Source organism: Phyllostomus discolor, chromosome 15 (assembly GCF_004126475.2).
Source record: "Phyllostomus discolor isolate MPI-MPIP mPhyDis1 chromosome 15, mPhyDis1.pri.v3, whole genome shotgun sequence".
In the NCBI taxonomy this organism is placed as follows: Eukaryota; Metazoa; Chordata; class Mammalia; order Chiroptera; family Phyllostomidae; genus Phyllostomus; species Phyllostomus discolor.
In genome coordinates, this window is record NC_040917.2 from 12,246,186 (window position 1) to 12,273,226 (window position 27,041).

Below are 27,041 nucleotides of genomic sequence, written 5' to 3' on the forward strand. Positions count from 1 at the left end.
TCCTTTGTAACAGGAAAAGACTGGCTAGCTAGAAAGTAATAAAATCTGCTCAATGGGAGTCCCATTAATTTCAATGATTACATTCATTATCATAACATTAATTGAAGTTGGAACCTGAGTATCCTAAAGACAAGCGATTAATTAAGCAATAAGACATGGCGGTCTGTGAAATGCTGCTGCTTATGGCATCCCTGGGGTTTGTACAAAGACCCAAGACGAGAATGCCTCTCGCTCACCTCTGGGGAAACTAATCAACAAGGCTGCCGTGGTCAGCCTGGTCGCTGTAGCAGAACACTGTAGAGTGGGTGGTGGATAAACCACAGAAATGTGTGTCTCACAGTCTGGAGGCCGGGAAGCCCAAGACCAGCGCCCTGGCAGAGGGGGGACTGGCGAGAACCTGCTTCTGGGTTCACAGGGGACTGTCCCTTGGCTGGGCCCTCACGTGGTGGGTGGGGTGAGGGGACTCTCTGAGGCCTCTTTTACAAGGGCGCTAATCCCATTCGCAAGGGCACCACCCTCCTGACCTAATCACCCCCCAAAGGCCCCACCTCCAATTGGCATCACATTGGGGACTAGGTGTCAACACAGGAGTTTTGGGGGGAAACCAATATTCAGTCTCCAGCAAATACTATAGTACACAATTGGAATAGTATTACAATATAAAAGTAATAGTATTACTTTTATGGGGTCAAACATACTCTGACATTTAGCAGGTAAATCATACTACCATCTTCAGACACTGTCTATTCTTTTCACAAGCTGAGCTCACAGTCTGTATGCATTTCACACAGAAAAATTAATGTGAAGTAATGTAAATTTACACTTAGTTTTTGAAATTTCAGGAAAAAAGTCATATAGACACGGGATATAAATGTAAAAGTGTCATGTTTTAATAACATAATTCAATATTAAATTTCCCAAGACGAGTTAAATGCTTAGGATGCTACAGGACAACTGAACCCTGAAACAGCTATTCGGCAGTTAACGGTATTCGCTATAAATCACCAGCTAAACACCTGTTCCTCTACCTCTTGCCCTCTTCTTGCAGGTCTTGGAATGTAAAAATGATTCTAGATCAGCAACCTGCTTCCTGGTATCTGAAAACGGAGCCCAAAGGTGACAATTTTAAAGAAGTAATGCAAGAGAAAAGGAGGATTAAAAGTCACCTGATGACAATATTTAATAATGTGGTAAGTATAAAAACAACTTCTATTTTAAAGATTTTATTTATTTATTTTTAGAAAGAGGGGAAGGCAGGAGAAAGAGAGGGAGAGAAACATCAATGTGTAAGAGATACATCGATTGGTTGCCTTTCACACATGCCCCAACTGGGGGCTGAACCCACAACCCAAGCATGTGTCCTGACTGGGAATCAAACCGGCAACCCTTTAGCTCACAGGCCAGTGTTCAATCCACTGAGCCACACCAGTCAGGGCTAGTTTCTATTTTAAAAATAATTTTAATTCCAAATGTATTTCTATAATTAAAGTGATTTGTTTAAATATTTTATTAAAACTCTATTAATAAGGTTGAAGTAGAGATTGCTCAGTTCTACCACATTAAATATTAATAAATTCTTCATTTAGAGAATAAAATATACTTTTAAAATTGCAAAAACTATAAAGGCAACTGCTTTTAAATATTTAAATCTATTAGCATATATGTGAAATACCTGGGTTGTTTGTGAAATATATTTACTACCAATACAATGAAAGCAATAAAGAGTATCATTTTGAGCATTAAGAACTTACCATTCTAATAATAATCATAAAAGCTACATACTGCTGTCTCCACATTACAGGTAATTAAATATAATAAATATAAGTTATTACTATAGCACTATTTTTGAGAGCTACTTAATAGGCACTGAGCTAAGTTGTTTGCACTATTATCATTTAATCCTCAGAACCACCTTATAAAGTAGGCCCAATTATTACCTCCATCATATAGATGAAAAAAACTAAGACTCAGAGATGTTATAAAAGTTGCCTAGCATCACATAGCTATTGAATGGCACAGTGGAAGTTCACACTTAGGTCATCTGTCTCTAAAGCATGTCATCTATTATACTAAGTAAGTACAGTTTTTATTCATTTGAGGCAACAAATGAATAAATTATCCCATTAACAAGACAGTTCACTTCCCAGCCTTCTTCATAACTGCACTGTGTGAACTACACGAGAGAAAGATCTTTGCATCAGTGCAGCGGCTGTCTTGGGGCCGGCAGCTGGACAGGAACTCGAGAACTCTCTGTTAACACAGCCATTGTACGGAACAAGACAAAGCAGTGGGGCTAACCCAAAAGTTAGCATGAAATGGAAAAACAGCAAAAACAGTCATTACAAAAAAGGCAGAAACAGATTCTCCAAAAAGGAACAAAGAACAGATGAGGTGAATGAAAGAAATTGCAATATGCAACCCAAACAATCTGCATGGTCACGTTAAATACTCCAGATTTAAAAGGCAGAAACGATCAGACTGCATTTATGAAGAAGTGTGAACTAACTATAGATGGTCTGTAAGAAAATGAAAGAAAAACAGATACATCCCCGACTGTGGCTGGAGATTTCAACAGTACTCTCGATACTTGAATTTTTTTTAAGTAGACATAAGATCAGTAAGAGCAGAGGACACCTGAAGGGCGTCACATTATCAAACAGCCAGGCCATCCCGGCTGGTGGGGGGGACACGCGACCCAGCACACCGAACACACGCTGTTTCCAGGAGCACACAGCACCTGCGCCAGCACCCTCATCGCAGCAAATGTACCAGGATACAAACTGTGCGGCATGTTCTCTGAACACAGGTAAATTCAACGACGAGTTAAGAGATGTATGGGAACCCTCAGGTACTTAAAATGAAAGCAGTACACCTTTAAATAGTCCATTAGTCAAAGAAAACAGGACAAGGGAAAATTAGTAAATTTGGGAAAAGAACAGCAGATATAATAGACATTAAATAACATGTAAAACATGTAACATTAAAAATACACTGCAATATTTACATATATAAAGATAACATAAATTTGGTGGCTACAGGGACATTTATAACATTACTTATATTAGAAAAATATAGGTTTAAATAAGTGCTTTAAATTGCCACATTAAGAAGAAAAAGAAAGGAAATCCAAAGTAATCAGAAGAAAGGAAATGATAAAAACCCAAAATCAATGAAATAGATAACCCAAAATTGATAAAAGGAAAATCAATGAAACCTAAAGCTAAAAATACCAAAAATATTAACTTTTAGAAAGACAAACAGAACTAAAAAGAGAAGACACAAAAAGAGAATAAATGAGAGAAGTCAGCTACTGATCCTACAGACACTCATGCAATAACAAGTGAACATTACTAGTGATGTAAGGCACACAAACTATAAAATGTAGACGAAATGGGAAAATTCCTGGAAAAACACAAATCAATAAACTATTACACTGAAATATAAGAGCTAAAACTATTAACACTTCTTGAAGAAAACAAGATGTTAATAAATTTGGATTAGCAAAAGATGTTTTAAATTAAACACAAAATGTATAAACCACAAAAGAAAAAGACTGATAGGTTATATTTCATCTAATTCATAAGTCGAGTCCTTCAAACACTTGTAGGAATGCGTGTCAGTGGTTACAGAGGCGGGGCGGTGGGTGGGACCAACTTTAAAGGGGCATGGAAGACGGTCAGGGGACAGAAATGTTCTGCATCATGATGGTAAGGATAGTAAACTACTTTTTACCTTTGTCAAAACTCATGAAATGGCCGACTTAACAGTGATGAAGTTTACTGAATGTAAACTTTATATGAAGAAGATGATGTTTACAAAAAATAAATTTATATTTAAATATTTTTTTAATTTATACAAAAATATATACAGGAAAAAATTCCATGGTAAAAAATGAAAAGTCAGACCATGCATTGGGAGAAAATAATTGTAAAACATACATATAATAAAGTACATGTATCTAGAATATATAAAGATGTCTGATTACTGAATATTAAGGAGACAACCCGATTAAAAAGTAGATGAAAAAAGTATTTTAATAGATACTTCAATAAAGAAGATATGCAAATGGAAAATCAGCACAGAAAAAGATGTTCAATATCATTATTCATTCAGGAAATTCAAACTAGAACTACAATATACCATTACATACCCACTTGAATGGGTAAAACTTTAAAAAGTTAACCATTCCAAGTGTGATTATGATATTAAATAACATTCAGGAAATGCAAAATAGGACAGCTGAGTTTCTTTTGATGTTGAACATACCAAATGACACAGAAATTGCATTTCAAGGTATTTAGCTAAAGTAACTGATAATGCACACTTGAACAAAGATTTACACTGGAATATTCACAAGTGCCTTTTCCTTAGTAACCCCGAACCTCAAAGAACCCAGACATCTCTCTACTCGCGGTTGCAGACACACTTTAGGATATATCCACACCGCAAACTAAAGGCACGAAAAGAAACAAACTACTGATACATACGACGACACTGACGAGTTTTAAAAGTATTACGCTAAATGAAAGGTGAAGACGCTAAATGAAAGGTGAAGGACACAAATGACTGCAAACTTTTCCGGGATTACAGTTTCTAATATTTAAATATTGTTCAGTTCTATTGTTCTGCCTTTTCTCGTATGGTCTCCAATTATACTGTATTGTATCTTCCTTTTTCCTTCTCTTGAAATGCTCACTCTGGGGTCACCTGACCTTCATGTGAGAAGTGTGACCACCCTGAGATTTCCATGTGGAAAGGGTTAATGGAAACACACAAATACCTCTTTAGTTCCTGCAGCTCCAGTCACCTTAATCTGAGATTGTAGGTATAAAAACTAGCATCTTGGACATTGAGGCTACTTGCATCTTTGTATTATTACTTTACATGCATCAATATACTGGTTCCATGATTTATTTCAGGTAAGTGGCCTTGAAATATTGTGAAAATATACACTAAAAATGTTCCCAAGTTTATTTTGCCTTTGGGAATTTTTTTAAAAAGCTTTGGTTAAAAGTAACAAAACTCTGATATAACTATATAGTATAATAAACAAAATAGTCAGCAAAGAAATTAGCTTGTCAGATTCTTGACAATAAAGATATTTATATATCTATAAATTTAGTAAAATATAAAAAATCATCACTATGAATATAAAGTGATACTTTTAATTCAAAAATCACCCAAATCACACCTCCATAAATTAGTAACTAGAACTAGAATGCTGACTGCCAGCACTTCTGCCTTATGTAAATTTAAAATGAGATGATTTGGGTTTGCTGAAGACAAAATGCCAGCCAAATAATGAGAATCTGAAATAAGTATGAGAAGATCTCAAGATTGGCATGGAACTGAAAGTCATATGCAAAAAAAATAAAATGAATTTTTACCAAATAAATTGATATATAGTGTAAAATGAGCTAAATATGGACAAGAATAGTAAATAAGTGTTCATTTGTACCCACGTAAAGAATGTAGAAGAATGTGGGTAATTTATCAGAAGAACAGCATTTCTACATAATGATTTTCCTTCACCCCCCAATGAGCATCGTAACTCCCAGGAGGTTCAGCCGTGAGGGAGACTCCTGGGGTCCGGCTCACAGGCCTGCAAGGAACACGGCTGTGAGCGGGGTCTGGGGAGCAGTCCGAAGCGGAGACACTGTAAACCCAACTCAGCGACAACACCACTTCAGCTTCCAGGTTACGTTTTACCCCAGAACACGTCCCTGCTGCTGTGAATTTGGTGAGACTAAGCGACAAAAACACAGCGGCTTGGCCATGTTATTAGCAGCATTGTGATCATGACGGTGCTTTTGTAACTATTCCTGCAAATGCCGGTTTACCTCACTTGTAAACCCACTTTCATAACCCTGCTCTACGGGCTCCGCACCGCCCCTGGCACGGCCTGCACTGCGGCCGAGGTGCGGCCCCTGTGCCAGCCCAGGGGGAAGGAAGGATCCGCGGTATCCGGCTTTGGCACAGACAGATGTCAAACCCAGTGGAGACTGTTCCGTGTTACCCCACAGGCTCTGCCGTTAGTCTTAGCACACTGCTTTTCTGCCCCCCGTCCGGGATCCTCCTCTGCTTTTCCGGGGACCACACGTCTGGTGTTGGTATCCCCTGGGGCGATTCTCGACCAATAATGTTCTAACTCTACCTACTTTTCTCACACTGACGTTTCTTCACTTCTGCCTCTCCAACAGGCCCCCCGGGGTGCCTCAAATACAGGATGATCACTCCAGAATCACTCCTCTTCCTCCATTTCCTGTCTCTGAATGTGTCCACACAGTTCCTTCAACAGCAAACAGGAAACTGTGTGATACTACTTTCTGTCTGGCCATTAAATCCTGGAAATTCTAGCCCCTAAACATCAGTAGAACTTGACTTCTCACTAATATTGTCTCAGTTAATGACCTGATTATTTTTGTAACTGCACTACTGAAAACCTTCTAATTGCAGGAGCCTCCCAGTTTCCCTGCTTCCAAGTTTGTCTTATGCAACCTGAGCTTCATCCTGATGTTGAATGATTCTTTCTACAACATTTTCATGCAGAAATCCTCCCATGATGCTCCACTGCCTTGGGGAGAGAAGACCTGTCGCAGTGAGCCCCTGACAACAGGCTCAACCTCTCCTGGCTGTCCCCCGGCAGGACCTCCTGTGGCATCCGCACTGCGCTGTTACCTGGGCGGTGGGGGCAGAACTGGACGCCCCTGCACACCTACACATTCTGTATCGCCTCTGGGTAGCTCCGTCCTCCTCCTCAACCTTACTGGTCTGACTTATAGTTAAGTCTTAGGTTAGCAACCACCTGAAGAAGGGCTTCCTTCCTCAGCATTCTCCCCCTTCCTCTTTCTCATTTCCATCTGGATTGTTAGATTCAAGAGCCCATTCCTCGTGTTATCCAGTGTCATCGCAGTAACAATGACACTCTAAAGCCTGTACCCACACTCCTGTCTGTCTCCCCAACTAAAATAAACTAGGCAGTACATCACTCTCTGGTTTTTCCTACTCCCTGGCAGTTCCTATTCATCATCTCAAGGACAGTACCATGTTTTCTTTATTTTCGAACCCCTGAGGTCCAGCCCATAGGAGTTTCCCATTACATGTTGAATAAGCAGATGAACTGTAATGTAGTGGATTCTAAAGTTTGCACATAAATTATCCACTATAATCAAAATCACCCTGGAAAACTCCCTGGGCAAGCACTCCACTGGAGACCAGCATACTGTCTCCACATGGTCACGCCCAGCACGGTTTTCCTCCGTCACTGAAACAATAGTTTCTTTAGATGAACACATGTAACAAAGATGTACTTAATGACAATGTTTTATTAAAATGATGTAAAGCACCAGAGTTTATATGTCCCTTGCAAATCTAAGGATGGCAAACAGGAAGTGACAGGGAGTAGAAGAATCGCACATTTCTATCTCTTATCCTGAGGTCCCTCTCTGGACACACTCATCCAGAAGGATGGCAGAATCACCATGTTACACCTGTCTGTCTGTCTGTCTGTCTATATAGTTACCCACCATCCATCCGTCCCCCCACCCATCCACCCATCCAGTCATCCATCCATCCATCCTATCTTTTGCTGAGCCTCTTTGAGTTTATGTGTAAGTTAAATGTGGTTATGATGGGACTCCATTGCATTGATAGGCCTGTAGGTGGCCACTGTTGATTTTTTGCAACCCGTGTTTATTCAAAATCCACTTCCATCAAGATTATTTATTGCTTTAAACAGCACTGGCAAACGCAGTAATCATACCAAGCATGCAGTGTATTAGGCTGAAAGAAACCCACAGATCCCCAACGCGTGAAGAAAGTGTAAGAAAAGAAATGTCTCCGCTGTTGTATTTACACTTGAGAGAAACATTTCCGCACACAGGCTGGAGGGATGCTGCTGCTAGTTAACCGCCAGCAGTCGGTACGGACGAGCTGAGTGAGAGCGGGGCCAGGCATCGCCACTGCAGCGGGGCCACTGAAGAAGCCGGTCTGAGGACGGGCACCGCATACGCAGAGCTCTGGGGGTGCTGCATCGGGGTAGGCACCGTCAGCTCGCCAGCGCTCACCCTTCCGCAGGACAGCCTTCTCCGGCTCACACCCTCTAGCTGTTCTACAGGTATTCCTCCTGGGAGCACCTAGATACCGCTGTAGCTGCGGACTGTTCGTGTGGGTTTATAGCCCCCCTGACTCCTTTCTATTTCCATCTTATTTCAAAAACCTAAGTACCAGGTTTAGAATTTTTGCTACAGCAGTTGAGTATTTTGCGCTTCTAGGAAGCATCCCTAGGCAGAATAAACGACGTGGTGAACCTAAAGCAAACCCAAAAGTAATAAGTCACCATAGATTTCCTAAAGTTTCCTTCCCAGAAATGATAAAGAATTGAAATCATCCTATTAAGTCCCACCAATTAAATAACTATTTGTATTTATAAAGTACACTTAAAACGTAAAAGCACATTTGATAACCTAAAAGAATAAAAAGTTGGGACATTATATACACAAGGATGCTGTCTTAAACATGAAGATAGCCCCACACCGCCCAGGCATGGAAAATGCGCTCACCCAAATGAGTAAATGAATCTTTGCAATGAACTAATTCCCACAAGTCAGATAATTTCACAGGAGAAAATGTTCTATAGAGGATATTTATTTTGATAAATAAGAGTTTTAAAGTCTCTGAGATACAATCCCCTATTTATTAAATTTACTTCAGAAAACCCACAATGTAAAATATTTCCAATGAACTATCCTAGTAAATTTTACTTTTCTCTCACATTGATTTTGATCAAAATAGGAAGGAGAAAGGAATGAGTGAAATACACTACTAAAATCACTGCATTTTTCTTTAAAACTGCAAGACCTCTTAAAAGTCTTTTATAGTCAGGATTACTCTACTTTGCAGAAAAAAAATTCACTCACCATGTGCCTAGAGTATTGTTCAACTGAGTTTAAAATGAGTAAAATAATTTTTTACAAGTTTCACAAAAACTGGAGGAAGAACTTTGTAAAGCATCATATATCCTATATTTTTGATTTTCAAAATGAATAACCTGATTTCATGATTTCACTTTTGTTAAAAATTTTTACAGTTGCAAAATACAGAAAAAGTGTAAAATATGATTACACTTACCAATATGTAAAAGTAGTTATTAAAAGATAAACAATCATTGCATTTCATTAGGAGTTAGTCAGCTCTCATCCACTCAGTATTAGAGAGAGCTACACAAACTCCTCCCAAGAAGGAGAGAACTGTGATACCGTAACTTACATGTTAAATAACATTTTAAGACCACTGACAGTATTACCGTGCAGATGCAAGGGCTGGGTTTACGTGGCAACTCACCTCTCCACCATTAACATACTCCATCACAAAACACAAACGGTCTTTAGTCTGGAAGGAATATTTCAAGGACTGAAATGAAAAAGAAAAAAAATGTTATATTATAATCCTCCACCATTATCATGGTACCTAACAGAATACTTTGAGACAGTAAGCGTGATTGAGGAAATGAACTGTTATTCTTCCTTAGGAGTCTACTTATTCCTTAAGAGTGCTTAAGTGAGAGTGTATGAGAAACATAAAACAAATTATGTTTAGATCAGCATTGGGTATTGTTAGGGAAAAAGTAAAAATTTAAGTGAAAATTAACTTAGAAGTTGTGATAAAAACTTCTCAATCTACTGGGTCATCTATTTCATCTTGTACTGGTCCGCAAAGTTCTCATCCACGCAACCTTAAAGTGAGGGCGACAAATCACTGTAGCGGAAGTCCGAGGAATATAGGCCTAGCTGTTATATTTGGAGGTCTGATATAGTGACGACATAACTTTCTGCATATAGGTCACAGACCATGACCCACTTTAATGGAGTCTGTGCATGGACTTTCACAGGTTATAAAGACATGGGAACTTCAGAACTATCTTAGTACACTGGCTGGGAAACACAGCAATGCAGCACATGAGGTCTAAGTATCTGATGACACCTCTGAAAACTCCCACTTTTAGCCATCCTAAATCTTTAAGAGGTGCCTCCTTTTGAAAGTCTAGCTGTTATTTTTATCTTAATATACTGCACTGAAATACAGAGAAGCTTTGCAAATTATGCCTCAATTATAAGCATTCTAGGAAAAACAGGACTAAAAATAATCAGTTTGTTTCATAACAAGTCCATTTATACCTTGTCTAGTGAAGAAATATCATGACTTAGCCTATTTTTATTTTAATCTACTGGAGTAGTCCTGTACTTCTTATAGTACTTTATAACTAAAGTCTCAATTTTAACAAAAAAAAACATACTCAGTAAACATTTCTGCCTTGCATATTTAAAGCCAATGCACCCGATCATTTACACATTTATTAGAAGCGGATAAACAAAAGAAATATAAAAACACTTACTACTAATCTTTTTAGTAGAACTTTTTTTTAAGTCCACCATTTTCTCAGTGACCTCTTTAAAATGCCACGGGTGACTTAGTTGCTGCATGAAATGTGTTATTAGAGGTAGAGAAGTTCGTGGGAGGAAGAGACCTCCAAGCAGTAGGTGCAGAATGGGAGGGATTACAAATGCACGCAATATTATAAATGCAATCCATACATTTGGGTAATTTTGAAGAAATTTGACTTACGGTCTTTCCACACGGAAAACGCCATACCCAAATTAATGTTACTTAAAATGGATTTTTCTTAGCCCGGTTCTGTAGAACTCCCATGAACGGCACACGTTACGGCTGTAACAACTGCCCTGTCCTCACTCACCGTTAAAAAGGGATGTCTAGTGTTCTTTAGCACTCTGCTTTCCGTGAGGGTGTGTGCCACCTCATCCTGCGAAAGAAAACGGCAAACCTTTAATATATGTTCTAAGCACTAGTAATATAAAAATTTCGCCACTTCCCTAAGGCCCGAAGGCAAAAACCTGGAAACAGAAAAAGATTTTATGCCCCAGTGACATGCTTCCTTTATGGCTAAACTTCTGCTATACCAAAATAAAAAAAAAAAATCAACTGAATGACTTTCATCAGATTGCTACAAGGCATAAATTCTTATAACGTCAGTCATACTTAATCAAAGTGTATCAATAATGGTACCAAAAGCACCCAAAAAATACCTTTCAAGAATTTGCTTATTGTTGACAATGCTCCTGGACATCCCCCTTTTATCTGGCTGCCCTAGCAATGCAGGAGGATGCACAGGAGGGGGAGCAGGGCGGCCACAGCCTCTTCCTGCCCCCGTAGCCCACTGGCCGTGTGCGCTCACTGATGACCTTGCAAGCCCTGGGTTCTCCCTGTGCCCGGTCACAAACGGTTTCAATCTGTAGCCTGCAGCACTGCCCCCAAACAAGGATGTCACCTGCCCTTCAAAGCCTGGGACCTGGCATTGACTCGGTCTGCTCATGGATGAAAGTCCTTCCAGGAGTCTGCTTCCAGAACGGGGGGCTTTCATCCACGTTGAATATTTTCTCTGGCAGGTGATTCTCCTCCCCAGTCCAAGCACCCAGGGTTTCTGAACATCCTCGGCTGCCTTCACGCCGGCGCTCACAGCCTCGCTGCTCACGCTCGCCTTAGGAAGGAACGTGGGTTCTTGAGTCCTTCCCACCACCCAGAGCCGGTGGTACAGTCAGCATCACCATCAGGGACAGCCTTTTCTTTCAGCATCGCCAGCAAACTTTCTGCTTTGACCACGATCTTCACGGTGCTGAGAGGGACACACTTCTGTCTGGTCTTCAGTGTGTTCAGGAGCGGTCTCTCCCCGTCTGAGACAGGCCCTCCCCGAGTCTGTGTCGGCCTCGAGGCTCCAGTGGGGCAGACGCTCTTGTTCTCCAGGGTCGTAGCTGCAGCGGGAGGGGCCTGCCTGAGTGGCGACCACCAACCACCCCTGGTTTCCACCTTCACAGTCCCTAATCACTTTTCCTTTCCTTTCCCGGTCAGTCCCTCCATGTGGCCTCTCACTGCAACAATTAGCAGTGCATTTTGTGCGTTTAGGGCCGTGATGAGCAAAACAATGTGAGATTAAATCAGCACAAGAGAAAATGATGCCATTGAGAGATGTGGTAAACACGAGAGGTATTATGAGGCTGCGGCTGGCAAACACGGCATACTGTTCCACAGCAAACCTTACTTTTCACAAATAGAGAGTACACTCTGCAGTAATGATGAGGAGTGTAGTAAATACGTAAGCCAGTAACAATCGTTTATGATCATTGTCAGTATTACAGACTGTACATAATTGAATGTAGTCTTTTGTAGGACTGGCGGCCCAATCAGTCTGTTTACACCTGCCTCACCTCAAACACGTGAGCAGTGCACGAGCTACAACGTTACAATGTCCCTAAGTGACGGCAACTCTTCAGCTCCTGCATAATAATCTACGTGACCACCGTCTTGTCTGTGGTCCATTGCTGACCCAGACATCACTAGGCAGCATGTGACTGTATATATTCATCTGTGGATAAGTATTGAATAATGCATTTTAGAACATAATTGTTTTCACAGAGAGAAGCGTATTGAAAATGGGATTTTATTTCTTTGAGAACATGAAATAACAGGATGGTCCTCCCCATATTTATTTTTGCAATTGTCTCTCATTTATCCGGCCCCAACTACCCATGACCAAAAATTCTCCCTTTGTTGCCCCTCATACTGTTGTGTGGTAATTGGGCTTTGCAGGGGGGAGGGGGGTCGAGGAGCAGGAAATGGCACAGAAGTGGAGAAAGAGAATGCCTGTACCCCATTCACAGGGACCCCGAGGGTGGCATCCTCTTGCATCCCTGTAGCAGCTCTGCAGGTGCGTTTCATAGCAGTCCCACAGCTCAGGCTACAGGTGAGAAAGTCAAGGCTGAGCCCATGTCTGAGTCCCATGTTAATGGTCATTTCCACTTCACTGTGTCGCCTTCCATCTTCACACAGCTTAGCATCTATGTGACAAGGTGATGCCGGCACCCCTAAGGCACGTGAGTGTCGCTCACTCCTGACACGATGCCAACATGGGCACCTCGGCATGCAGACCCCAGGTCTTGTCAGACGCTGGAATGTCATGTTGTTTATCTTTTCACTGTGGAAAAGCATCTCTTCCTTCGAGAAATGGATACGTGGGCTTGTTGGGGAAAGCAGCGAGGCTCCACAGAGATCAGAACACCCTATCATTTGTGACGCATACCCTGCTTTGAACAGTTGCTCAGAAAGTGTAATTAATTAGTGAGGTCAGACAGGATCCAACGAGGCTTGTGCACAAAAGGAAACACAGGATGGGAACGACGTTCAGTCATGCATGACACCAGTAGGTGGTAATGACAGCACGGAAAATACATGTAACCATAATACAGTTATTTTCATTTACTGCTACTTTAATTTTAACTTTATCTTATGTATACATATATAACTACGTGTATTCACTAATGATGGCAAATGCTATTCCATTTATTGATGCATTCGTTTAATCCTGCCAATGACCCGCCTGTGAAAGGGACACTATTAGCATCCTCACTCTTCAGATGAGCAAACAACGGCAAAAACAAGGCTGAGTGATTTGTTGGGGACCCATCCGTAAGTACGGAGCAGAGCCCACCATACCTGTGCTACCTCCCAGAAAACATCAACTTAATTATAATACGAGCCAGGTGTTATGCTGAGTCCTTCACATGCCCTACTCAACATAATATTCTTGTCCAGGAAGGTTGTTTCTGACAAATAAAATGTTTACAAATGAGAAAACTAAGACTCTCCTGGGCTGCGGGCTCTTTAGCATGCTTGGGCTCTATCTGGTGACTGTCAGCATTCCCCTCCCCCGAGTCATTCTGACAGCACATACGCCGCCCCGCCCCACACGCACAGATATTTCCAAATGTCCCTGAGACACTGGTACGCCCTCAGCAGCTGGTGGTGAGAGGTCATCAGGTGATGAGAGGCAAAGCTGAGATACAAACCTGGGCCTGTCTGACCCTAGGTCAATGTCATTTCCAATACCAGAGACTGACAGCGAAGGAACTGAGATTGAAACCAATGTGCACGACACAGGGCTGGGGGGGAGGGGGCATGTAACTTCACACGGGGGGGCAGTACACTCCAGATGAGGACATACTGATGTAAGTAACGCAGTCTGTAAAGTATAACAATAATATGATGTGTCACTTGCTAAATTAAGCAAGGCATGGACCAATTTATAAAGCATATCAAATCTGTCTATGGAGGGAAGTGGGATTTAATTTAGAACCCTGAGGAGTGGCATCATTAACATGTTAATTATTGGTGTAAGTGAATGAAGTCACGAGGAGGGCATTCTACAGGAAGAATTTCAAAGACTATCATTTCTGTTAGTTTCATTATTCTAGTATTTTCAAATCTTTCAAGGATGCTTTTCCATTCAACACAAATAAGCTGTATAATTTATGAGTACAAGTCTTCTGTTATACTAATCCCTGTTATTTAATAAGAAATTCAGAACATTGGGGGGAAAATAAAAAGCAACATTAGTATAATTAGTGATACAGATCACAAATATATAATAAAAACATTCTCCCAAACAGACACAGAATATTTCTAACTCCTCAAGGGAATAAAATAGCTTCAGTATATAATATTCAGATAATATTATAAACTTTTGAAAGTATTAATATGATAAATATTACCATACAGGTATCCTGGTAGCAGTAGCCTATAATCAATACTTTAGTTATTTAGTGTAATTCCACACTGATCACGTGCATATGTGAGCATACATGTGCATACAGCACGAACAAAAATTTCAGTTACCTTTGCAATAATAACTTCTTTCTTCAGAATCTTCATAGCATAGTATTTCCCACTTGCTTTCTCTCGAACCAAAATAACTTTCCCAAAAGTGCCTTTACCTAGTAGTTTCAAATAGTCAAAATCATTCATTGTCTGGAAAATACAAATTAAAAAGTCAATGAGATTTTTTGTAAACATATACGGATACATTTGCCATGTCTACTCAAAAGCCATGTTTACCAATTTCTCAACACTCTGAAGTGAGTAAGAACCACCGGCTGTCTCATCAGCAGTCGTGGATGCTGGAAATCGCTGCAGCAATTCTCAGACACTGGAGACAATAATTCTGAGCCTAGAATCCCTCAGCTACTCAGATTATCAGTCAAGAAAAACTCCAGGACCAGATGGTTTTGCTGGTGAGTTCTATAAACATTTGGGGGAAGAAATAATACCAATTCTGTATAAACTCCTACAGAAAATAGAAAAGGAGAGAACACTCCCAATTCATTCTACGAGGTCGCCATGACCCTGACACCAAACCAGACAAAAACATTTTAAGAAAATGACAAGCCAATCAATATCCCTGATGTAACTAAATCTATGTAAAAAATTGTAAAAATTTTACAAGTGAATGTCTACGTTCATTTTCAACATTATATGCTGCCTGTAACTTTTCCAAATGTCAAGCTATAATGTGTGAACCACTCAATAATATCTCTAGTTCAAGAGAAAAGTAGCGAAGACATCAGGAAAACAATCAAGTACATTTACTAATTCAACTAAAAATCAAATAAATGGGACTAAATATACAGACTATGGTTTAAAAAGCTAGTTGATACTTTCGTTTTCATGAATAGATTTTAAAGATCAAGGAGTACTACCGATCCACAAAGCTACTTGTGCTCAGTAGCCTCGAAAGCCTGGCGCCACCTCTGGTCCATGCTCAGGCCCGTCTGCCCAGCCGCGGTGGAGTCAGCCTTCTCTCTCCCTGGGCTGGTGCTGGGTCCTGCCCTGGACACAGAGTGGGATCAAAGTGACACGGTGCCAGTCCCAGACTTAGCCTCTGAGCCTGTCATTCCCGAAAGCCAGCTCTCACGCTGCAGAAAGTCCAGGCTCTTCTGCCAGAGAGGGGGGCTGTGCAGAGAGGTGCTGGAATGCGAGACACCACGAGCAGGGAGCTCACGTGAGGGGACGCACGGTCTCTGTGAGCAAGGCTTTCCTGCACTTTCCACACCAGCCCACGTGCTGAATGCAGCTGCCTGAGAGATGCGTTTGAGGCCAGCGGAACTGCCCTTGCAAACCACAGAAGCATGAGAAATGATGTACTTGACTGTTTTAAGACACTGAACTTGGGTAGGCAATAAGGAGAGATGTTATTTTCACCAATAGGCCACGTCACTGTGCTGCTTCAAGCTTCCCGTGACCAGTGTGCTCACCGTTCAGTTTAATCTAAGAGAACTGGAAAGCGATACTCGCCGTGTCCTGTTACTCAGTAACGTATAAACTGAAGCTGAATTCTTAGGGGTAAGAATCAAAGAATAATTTTTAAACAGCTTTATGATGTTTTCAGATGAAAAGTAATACGCCATCAGAAAATATCACTGTGCTCCTTTAGCACTGTGACCCAGTGGGACAGAGAGAGAGTTAAAAGGTACGAGAGCCCACAGCTTCCGTCAGGGATCCTGCCAGTCTTAAAAAAGGAATTTGCCTGGAAATTGGTATTAGCAAAAAGCATTCGGTGTGATAAAATCAGAAGCAGGTATGGTATCTGTTTTGACAAACCTTCAGAACACCGTAAAAGCCTCTTTGATACCAAATGCTCGTGCTCAGCCGGTGTACATGGTAATTATCTAGTCTTTACAAGTGAAATGTAACTTGTAACAAAATGTTTTCCTCTTTTGCATGGTGTTAAGGGGAAAGATACAATGAGATTTTAATAAAAAATGAGACCATGGTTACTCTCCAGGATAATTAACCTCCCAAGACCCAATCCTAGAAATCCAGCAGGTAAACATTTCACAGTCATACTCTTTCCTTTACGGAATGTCTCACATGGCAACGGGGCTGCTTTAGGCTAACAGATACACGTGCATATAACATGCTTCCTAAGTGTATTGAAATCACAGACACTAGAGTATAAGAAGATGACTAAATATCTGGTCCAAAAACTAGGTTAAAATATGAACACAGAATTGAAGAGGAATACAAGGAATCTCTCGGAAAAGAATACAGAGGTTTAGTAAATTTAGTCAAAACAGGTCAATTCCATACACACTGACAGTGGGAGAACTAACCCAACTACAGCCCCGTGGGACACTAAGTTAAAAGGGGGGGCTCTCCAGAAGTCCACCTTTCTGCCCACGCCCCCTGGTCCTCTTCCTCACGGCAGGGAACACTGTCACTTAATCAGTCAGTTTCTATGGCACTGGTCAGGCCAGGCGGTGAGAGATCACACGGTTTCAGCGGGTCTCTCCATCTCTTCTCTTTGTCCAGATGCTAATGGAGCTCTGAGCTACTGTAGCCAGGCATCAGGTAATACCAGGCCAAGAACTGGAGCCAGGCTCTAGGGGGAGATTGGAGGTATGGCCTACCCTTTACACCTAAAACGTGAGATGATCGCCAGCTGCCCCCAGAGAGGCCTACAGGGGTCACTTAAAAATTAAGCAGAACATTCTCGTCTGGCTGTTGGTCCCTTAAGGCCACGTCCCCTCCCCTGCTGATGGGGCCAGAGAACGGCAGCTTGGCAAACCAAATCAAGCACTTCTGAGTCCCAGCAAATCCTTTACTTTAAAAAAAATAAAGTTAAAACTGTATTGAGAATATCTTTTTTTCCTTTTTGCTGAATCTACTGGGGTGAGTCTGGTTAACACAATTGTATCGGTTTCAGGTGCACGAGCCACAGCACATCTATGCACTGTATTGGGTGTGCACCACCCAAGTCAAGTTTCCTGGCGAATGCTTCTGGTGCATCACCTGTTAAACACAGAACAGCACTCGACTCTGCTTGTGAGGCCTGTGCTCTCCGCTCCACCCCCAGTGTCACCTAGCTCCCTTGAACAGTAGCTATTCGCTTCATCCCACCGCTCGGTTTTCAAACGTGAACACAGAAGAAAGCATGTTCTGTATGTTATGAGAAGGATGTTCTTGTTTCGGAATGTCTGTGTTTACAGTCTGAAATGAAAAGTCATCTGAACTTCCACAGTTCTCTTTATATACATAAAGAGTACAGTCCGAGAGCCATTTACCTGGGCGAGGGACAACAGTGGTTTCCCTGCTTCTAACCAAATTACTAGGGCCGTTAGAGAACAGGGAGAAGTGCAGTGTTCTCTCTTTTTCTGAACTCGTTGCCATTTAAGCCACTTTATGCTATGCAATTTTAGACAAAATGAAATCTAAAAAGAACAACCGAAATCAGATACAGGACAGGTAAGACAACAAAGCCCCCCAAATTCAAAATACTATCGAGTTTTCATTTTGGAACGCTCGCTAACACTAACAGCCAGTCCTCACTGAGGACTCGGCGTTCAAGCACTTCACACGAAGCCCCTCCTTTCAACCTCACAAGCGTGTGAGCTGAGCACCACTGCCGCTGCCTTTACAGATGAGGGGACCGAGGAACAGAGGGATGAAGAAACTTTCCCACCGCCACGCACGGTGAACCCCCACTACCGACCACTGTCCTGTTAATATTAAAATTCTACTGATTTTTCCAAGAGGCCTGTAATATAAATAGAATTAACTAATATCCAAATATTACATCAGGCCAACAGTTTGAAACAATAATTTGTAAAAGAGTGCAATCACAGAAGAAATGAATACTGGTATAATTTTGTTTCTAATAGAAACTGATTATGAGTATAGCGATTATAGAGGCTATCAAGACTCAAGATATTTGAATCAATAAAAAGAAATCAGTTGCACACTGAAGTTGCACAGTGCATAACTGGAAGTCCTCATATGCTTGAACAAGATACTTAAATTCTCTGAGTGTCAGATGATTCAACTGTAAGATGGGATAATGACAGACATTCTTTCGAGGATTAATGAGATAATATAAATGAGATAAAATACTGCTCAGAGCCTAAAATAAAAAAAAGCTTATAATAAATGCTTACAAGTGTCAATCAGGGAAGATGATGAATTCTAAGATAATCCACACTAGTAATTGTGAAAAGGGGAATATGTATTATACTTACACAATCGTTTATAACCAGCCCTAACAGAAAAAAAAAAAATCTTGACACACTTTTCCATTCTTATATCTTTTGTCTCCATTCAGCATTCTTCCAGTAAGTTTCCATATCCATTTCCAGAATTCTTCGATCCATCAATGACAACATTTCTAGTTAGAGTGTTACAAACTCCCTACTTTCAACCTCTACCTCAACAGTATCTTATTAATCTTTGCTACTAAGAAGATTTTAGGACTTTCCAGAATTAAACAGGGTAGAGCTGGCACAGCTTGTTATTAACTGGGATAGTTTTAATTCAAAAGGTAAGACCATCAGGAATCTGATTTTAAATCACAAGCAGGGTTAAATTTCATGTTAATTTTGTACACGTGCACACACCCTTGGAAAAGAAGCAGTCTTATCTCTGAGTGTGTGGTAGGTCTGGGTTGTTTTATGTTGGCAATGACTGAGGAACAAGGGGCGGGGAAGTGGACTTAAAAGTAAAGAGAGATTCAGTTTAATCAACAAAGAGAGGATAAGTCTTCAAGGAATACACAAAGGGTTCTTGGACATTTGGCCAAGATCAAACACAGAATGTGGTTCTAATTAGGACAGAAATTTCAAAGAGGAAAGAGATCATGAACTAACTGTGTGACTGTATTAGTTCACTACTTTGCATGTCTGGCATGCAGAAGGAGGAGGACTTGAACCCAGGCAGTCCAATTCCAAAGAGTTCTGAGTCACTGTGCTTATAAGAAAGTATAGGAAAAATCACCTTAAAAATTGGTGTTTTCCTTCCTGAAGATTAATTTATAATCTATTATAACAAGTATATCCTAACATGGTAAAAGGCATGTTCATCTCTTTTGAACACCTATACCTTCAGGTTAATCTTAAAATGTCTTTTTTTTTCACAAAGAAGTTGCTTTTCAGTTTTCTACAGCAACGAAAAACAATTCGCAATAAATATATAGACTGGCACTTATTATTCTGAGCACTGAGGGGAGGAAAAGTCTGTTTCCCTCACTGGCTCATGAGATTCCATTAAAATAAAAAAATTAAAAAAAAAAAAAAACGATTATTTCCAAGACTGTTCACTTTCCTGCTGACAGGAGTGAGGCCAGGCCGCAAGGGAGGCGCGGGCAGTCCTCCCTGCCTCCGCGTTCAGGGGCACGCGGGGTGCCAGACGGACAGGGACCGGGTCATTAGGGAAAACGGTCCAGCTCCAAGTTTCTCAGGTGGCGTCTGAGACAATAAGGGGAGGATGCGAGTCAGAGAGTGGCTGAGGGCGCAGCAGTCGGTCGCCAGCCCCTAACGAGCCCTGTCCGCGCTGGTGCCGGTGCCAAGTGCCGAAGCCCAGAAATGCAGCTTTAATTATGTGGGTTTAAACAACAACAGGTATTAGGAGTCACCTGAATAAAAACTACCTACACCCAGATAACAGGCTGACTTTTTTTTTTTTTTTTGCAAATTGCAGTTTTTAGCATGTTCCTTCCATCCACATAAATGGGCTAGGTAGGGGGATAAGTCACTATTTTCTACCTTTCTTTTATGATGGGTTGTAGACGCGTCCATCTCCTCCTCCCCGATGTTGTCAATCTGTGAAGTCGGGCTGCAGTTCATTCTCTCCTCTTCTTGCCTCTGAAGTCTGTCTGCCACAGCCTGAATAGCCTCTGTCCATTCTTCCCTGGAAAGGCAAGCAGGACTTCTCATTAAGGGAGAATGGCAAACAACTCAAGTTTCCTTTTTGTGACATATGACATGGGCACAAATAAGGTCTACTCCAGCATCACACACATACACACACACACACACACATACACACACAGCCCCATCCTTACTCCAAGGTGGGATTAACCCCAAGGCATTTCCATCACGGCCTAAAGTCTATCGTACCATTTATTCAGAGGTATGTTAAACCAGAAAAAGAAGAAAAGGATTGTAAGAAAACTCAGTTAAAACCCTTTAAAAGGGTAATAACATGTTAATTGTGTACATCTTACTTATAAAGTAAATGATCCTTAAAAGTTGGCTGCGCTTTTTGAATGTTCTGTTCGGCCACTATCAAGTCCGTCAATGACACACCAAGACCTTCGCTGCAGCCCAACCAACGTCCTAAGAAAAGTGCTCAAAGCCAAAGCCTCGCACTGCTCCCAGATCATAGGTAATGTTCCCTTTTATTCTAGAAAGTAATGTTTAATGTTTCAAACAGAAAGAATTACATTTGAGGAAAAAATTGAATACATTTTTTTCATGATTTCCAACTTGTTTTTCTCTTAGAGTTTTATTTTTTAATTTAATCTTTACTGTACCTTTTTTTTAATGATAGACATAAATTGTAGCTTAAATAATAAATCTCTTGAGCAGCAATATAAAGCTTTTATTTTTCGATAGTTGTCTCAACACATCAAGCATCATTTATTTCCACGTAAATTTTTAAATTAGCTTGTTTTCTCTTCAAGTCCATTAGCATTTTCAATGGAACTGCATTAAGTCCACAGATCAATTTGGAAGGAATTACCATATTAATAAGTCGTCTTGCAATCCATGAACATGGTATAGCTCTGCATTTATGTTTGTCTTTAACTTCTCAGAGGAATGTTTTGTAATGTTCTGTGAAAGGGTCTTGTATATCTTTTTTTAAGATTTTATTTATTTTTAGAGAGGGAAAGGGAAGGAGAGGGAGAGAAACATTAATATGTGGTTGCCTCTCAGGCGCCCCCTACTGGGGACCTGGCCCACAACCCAGGCATGTGCCCTGACTGGGAATTGAACGGGCAGCCCTTAGGTTCACAGGCCTGCACTCAATCCACTGATCTACAACAGCCAGAGCTCTTGTACATCTTTAATTCAATTTATTTCTAAGTATATTTTTATTATAGAGGGTTTTTAAAATTTAATTTTTAATTTTTCTCGCTAGTATTTGGAAATATCGTTGTTCTTGTGTGTTGACCTTTTCTCCTGCAGACATACTAAATTCACTGCCCAGTTCCAGGAGCTTTTCTTTTCCTGTATTTTCAACACATGCAGCCATGCTGTCTACAAGGAAAGGCACGTTTTACTACTTCCTTTACGGTATGTTTGCCTTTTATTCCTTCTGCTTGCCTTACAGTAGTCTAGGTCAGACGGACCATCGGCACGATGTTAAATAAACATGGTGAGAGCAGACGTTCCTACCTTGTTCTCTTGGGAAGCACTGATCCTTGACCTTGAGCATTGCTTACACTGTGGGACCTTTTTTGTAACTGCCCTTAAGCTGAATAAGTTCCCTTTTCTTTCTATTCAACACAGTTTTTGTTCTAAAAAGGTGCTGGGTTTTGTCAAGTATGTCTTCGGCATCTGTTGAAATGATCATGCAGTCTTTCTCCTTTATCCTATTAATATAGTGAATTTACTTGAACGATTTTCAGATGCTAATGAAACTAAATTCTTGGGATTAACTCCATTGGGTCATGGTGTGTTAACCTTTTTACGTATTTTGCGATTCTGTTTGTGAAAATTTTGTGAAGGAATCTGGCACCTATGTTCACAAGTATGCTGGGCTACAGCTCTCTCTTCTTGTGATAGTGCCTGGTTTTGGAACGGGGCTGACAGCCTTATAAAATGATGAGGAAGTGTTCTCTTCTCCATTATTTTCTGACATAGATTCTGCAGGACTGTGTTTAACAGAATACACCAGAATGAAGCCATCTGGACTTGGGAGTTTTCTTTGAAAAAAAAAAACAAACTTTAGTTACTAGTTTAATTTTGTTCACTGATATTAGATTACCTTTTATATTTTTTTCTTGGGTCACTATCAGTAACTGCGTCTTCTCTTTTATTTTCTTTAACAGCCTTCCAAAATCTTTCTGTTCTATTAATTTTGTTTCAAAGGACTAGCTTTGTTTTATTGATTGTTCCCTATTATTTTTCTGTTTTCAAGTTCATTGATTTCTGATCTTTATTGTTTCCTTCTTTCTGTTTGTCTTGGGTTTAATTTACTATGGAAAACACTATGGAAGTTCCTCAAAAATATTAGAACTACCATAAGATCCAGCAACCCTGCTTCTGGGTATTTAGCCAAAATAAAATGAAATCAGGATCTCGGAAAGATATTTGCTCCTGTTCACTACAGCATTATTCAAATAGCCAAGAGATGAAAAAATCCTACATGTCCACTGACAGATGAAGGGGCAAAGAAAACACGGGGTGAACAGGGTGGAATATTATTAGGTCTTAAAAAAGAAGGAAATCATGTTACATGCTACAACGTGGGTGAACCCTGAGGACATTATTCTCAGTGAAATCCGCCAGTCACAGAAGAACGAGTGCTGTACGCTTTCACTCCCACGAGATGCCGCAGGCAGTCACACTCACGGGAGCAGGAGGCAGGATGACGGCTGCCCGGGGCCGGGGAGAGAGGGGAGTGAGGAGCTGCCCTTCAGCGGGTGCGGAGTGTCAGTCACACAGGACGAGAAAGTTCCCGAGAGCTACTCTAGACACAGTCTTGTAGACAGAGTTCACGGTACTGTGCTGTGCACTTAGAATCTTGGTAGATGTCATGTTTCGTGTTTTTAATCATAATTTGAAAAAATGGTCTAGAAAAGCTAAGAACATTTGGAAAAAAACAGCAATAATGGAAGGCTTGCCTTATTAAAAGCTATAAGTTTTATTAGACTTCTTTAATTAAAACCATGTGGTCCTAGTGCTAGAAGGACAAAAATAATTGAGGGAAAAAAGAAAAGATCTAAAAATACAAGCATTTATGTAAACGCACATGGGACAGGCATAATCAGAAAAGAATGGATTATTCAATAAACGGAGGTGAGAACAGGCTCATCTTTTGGAAAAAATAGATTCTAAACTTATATAAAGAAATAAATACAAGATTTTTAAAGATAGATTGAGATATACATTTAGTTTACAACAGGTAAGGATTTGTGACTGGAAGAAAGAACATAGAAGATAAAGAGTTGTTCTCAATACATCTAAGTCTTCATTAACACTCAAGTCATATACAACACTGAAACACCAAATTGTAGGTGAATTTAGAAAAACAAACTCTAACATAAATATAAACATGCTGTTTTTCATTTTCACTGAAACTGCTTCCTTCTAGTCACAAACGCAAAGGAAAACTGGCTACCCAGAAAAGCGGTGTGGTATTGCAGGAACGGCAAACTGTTTCAGAGTCTTAAGCCACGGCTGAAGTCCAGCACCGCGAACACGAAGGCAAGAGGAATCGTGTTACAGGGGATGTTATAAGTCCATGGAGACGAACATATTCACAGACTACACGATGCCACGGGAAAGTCCCATTCATTCGACAAGTCAACGAACGCTATGTGGGACCCCGCACTGTGTGCTAAAAATAAAATAATGAGCAAGGAAGACAACGCCCTTGCCAATCAAGAATCTTAGTCTACTGAACAAGCAAACAAAGATTATAGTAACGATATCTCTGACACAAAAGCTTCAAGGAGATAGGTAAGTATATGGTTTTTGTAAGAGGCAGAGGTTTCGTACGAAATGGGACATGTGAAGCTCAGATGTGACATACACACAGGAATGAGCCCAACCACAGTGATGGGCTACGGTGGAAGGAGACTGGGGACTCAGCACCTGGAAACGCCCGGGGACAGGGGGTGGGTGTTGACGGACGGCACATGAAAGTGAGAGTGTGCTGAAGACCTAGTCCAGCTCACGAATGAGACCGAAAGTGTGTAAAAAAAACTGTCGGCCTTCAGCTTTGGTTACAGAATCAGAATCATGAGTAATGTCTAGTTCTTTTCTATGTTTTCTGAAGTAATCGTACATTACCATTTATTGTTTATTGACCAAAAAAGTATTATTAAAATAATACTTTCCTATTTACTAGGTTTTGGGGGGAAGTTTTCCTTTGGACTCACACAAGTTTTTTAAGAACTAATTTACTCACTTGAAAAATAGGCCAAACACATTTAACTTCCCAGAGCTATTTTTTTTTAGTCAAATGTGATAATACATGTGTAGGAAAGTGAGTTTGTGGTGGTGACCGTTGGGCCTAACCCAGTATCAGAGCAACCGGATGAAAGGGTATTCCACTGAATGGGGGGCGGCAGGGGGAGAGAATTCCAGGAATGAACAGTGGATCAGGGAGACGAAAATGTGGCCCTAACAAAGGCCAGTGAGCTGGTTAGAAATGTGTGGCCGCTCCCGTCTTCATCAATGACGACAGCCGACGGCATTCGATCCTGGTGCGTTTTCTTCCCCGACCCAGCCTCAGCAGCCTTCCCCACAAGAGTCCAGGCAGCTGCCAGCGTGACGGCACGCCGCCTGTAACCCTGTGCTCCCTCCAGCCTCAGAGTTCCAAACACAGACACCAGGGATGCTACCATTTTTAAAAAGAAGTAGTTATAAACATGTCTTCTTTAATTTATATTTTAACTTTTAATGTTGTTTTTCTCTTAAGTATATCTTATAGAACTTTGAAAGTTTTGATTTAGTATTTTGCAAGTTATTCATCGATTATACCAGAATAATAATAATAATAATTAAGGGACTATAGCATTTTACAAATATGTATACATATTTTTACAAACGGTGAGGTCAGATGCACATGGGTTTTTTAGATTGACTGTTGCTTTTTCACAAAATGGAAGAACAAAGATGACTTTCTTACCTTTCCTCTGGCGTGTCTACATGAAACGTTCTCTCTATAACGGTGGTCCACTGGAGGCATCTGATAATAAATGTGTTTGGCTTTGGTCGTTCTGTTTTCATTAACTGGCATTCTAGTAAGAAAACAAAATGTCTCTTTGAATAGACTTATATTCAAACCAAGAACTAAACAGTTGAGAGCTACAGAGCTCTATTCCAAACAGCCATGGGGGGCTCGCGGCGTCCTGGGCCTCTCCGCTCCGGGTGGTCCGCGCTGTGACCCGTCCAGGCGCCGTGCCCGCTGCCAGCCTGGTCCACCCCGATCCGAAACACTCCCCTCTCTCTAGGACAACGTTCCAGTTTCTTAGGCTGACTTTCGAAGCTATTTATTAGCAACCCTGAATCTTTTTCAAAGGTTATTCCTTACCATAAATACAAAGAAAGCATCACAGCTAATTCTCTTTTCCTTGTAACACAATCTCAGTATTTAAAATCCACACTCCTTCGGAAACAAAATTTACTTTATGATCTGTCCCCCCTAAAACCTGAAATACTTATTTCTTCAAAACCTAAATGGTCCAGTTAAACTATCTCTGAGAACATTAGTGTTAAATACTGTATACGAGACACATGCAATTAAGCATATACAGATATAGATATTGATGTATAGCCAAATCCTAATAACATTAATTTGAAAAAAATTAGAAGCCTAATCAAATTCTCAATTTACATAGTTACAGCTCTAACCTAACAGGTATCTTTCTTTCCCTTGAAAAACTGGTAGAATTAGATCCACAGAATAGTTACAGGATATTTTCCCTCGGAGAAAAATAAAAAGGTAGACCTATCCATTCAAAGCAAAGCACAGACTTGCAAAAACAACAACAATGATAAAGACAAAAAAACCCCTGAATTTTAGAAGACTGTAAATAATCCTAGCAATTCATTAAAAATGTGCAGGGTCTGGCAGAAGTAATGCCTGCTTGAGTGTGGTTGGTGGGGTAGTAATGTGTGTGTAATAATTTGTAGCTTTAATTTGAACATTTCACCTAAAGTGTCATATGGGGTGCTTGCATGTGCCATTGTTTTGTTACAAAAGCACATGCTTATGATTTTGTAATAGAAGATTGTGTAATAAAAGGGGGCATTATTTGTGCCGGACCCTTTATATAAAAACGAGCAGGGTTATTAGAATCTGACAGATCTAGAAAACACTCTCTCACGTCTTAAAACTTAAAAAGGACATAGATGTCTCTCTTTCCACTTAAGAATTCTGACTCTAAATAAGTTTTCCTAATTTAAAAGGTTTCAGCCACAGCTGTCAAGAGGTCTCTGGGTCTTTAGCATAAAACACTTTATTTTAAAATCTGGTTTAACTGATGCATTGCAAGCTAAATAAAGAACAAACTTTGGAATAATCAGCCCATTCATCCTTAGTACAATAGGAGAAAAAAATCTGAAATCTTTGCCAATTTAGGTCAGTAGAGAAAATTTCCTTTCCATTATTTTTTTTCCAAAATGTATTCTTCT

General features: G+C 40.5%; 1 protein-coding gene across 1 annotated transcript in view; it reads right to left on the reverse strand.

Annotated features, from left to right (window-relative positions):
* Positions 1-27,041, reverse strand: part of AKT3 (AKT serine/threonine kinase 3) — a 190,461-nt gene that overhangs the window by 41,497 nt on the left and 121,923 nt on the right. Inside the window, exons 4-8 of the mRNA XM_028531272.1 lie at positions 25,534-25,645; positions 20,436-20,580; positions 14,743-14,874; positions 10,754-10,819; positions 9,343-9,411 (exon numbers count right to left, since the gene is read on the reverse strand). Coding sequence (XP_028387073.1) covers positions 9,343-9,411; positions 10,754-10,819; positions 14,743-14,874; positions 20,436-20,580; positions 25,534-25,645 — 524 coding nt within the window. The remainder of the gene's footprint in view (positions 1-9,342; positions 9,412-10,753; positions 10,820-14,742; positions 14,875-20,435; positions 20,581-25,533; positions 25,646-27,041) is intronic.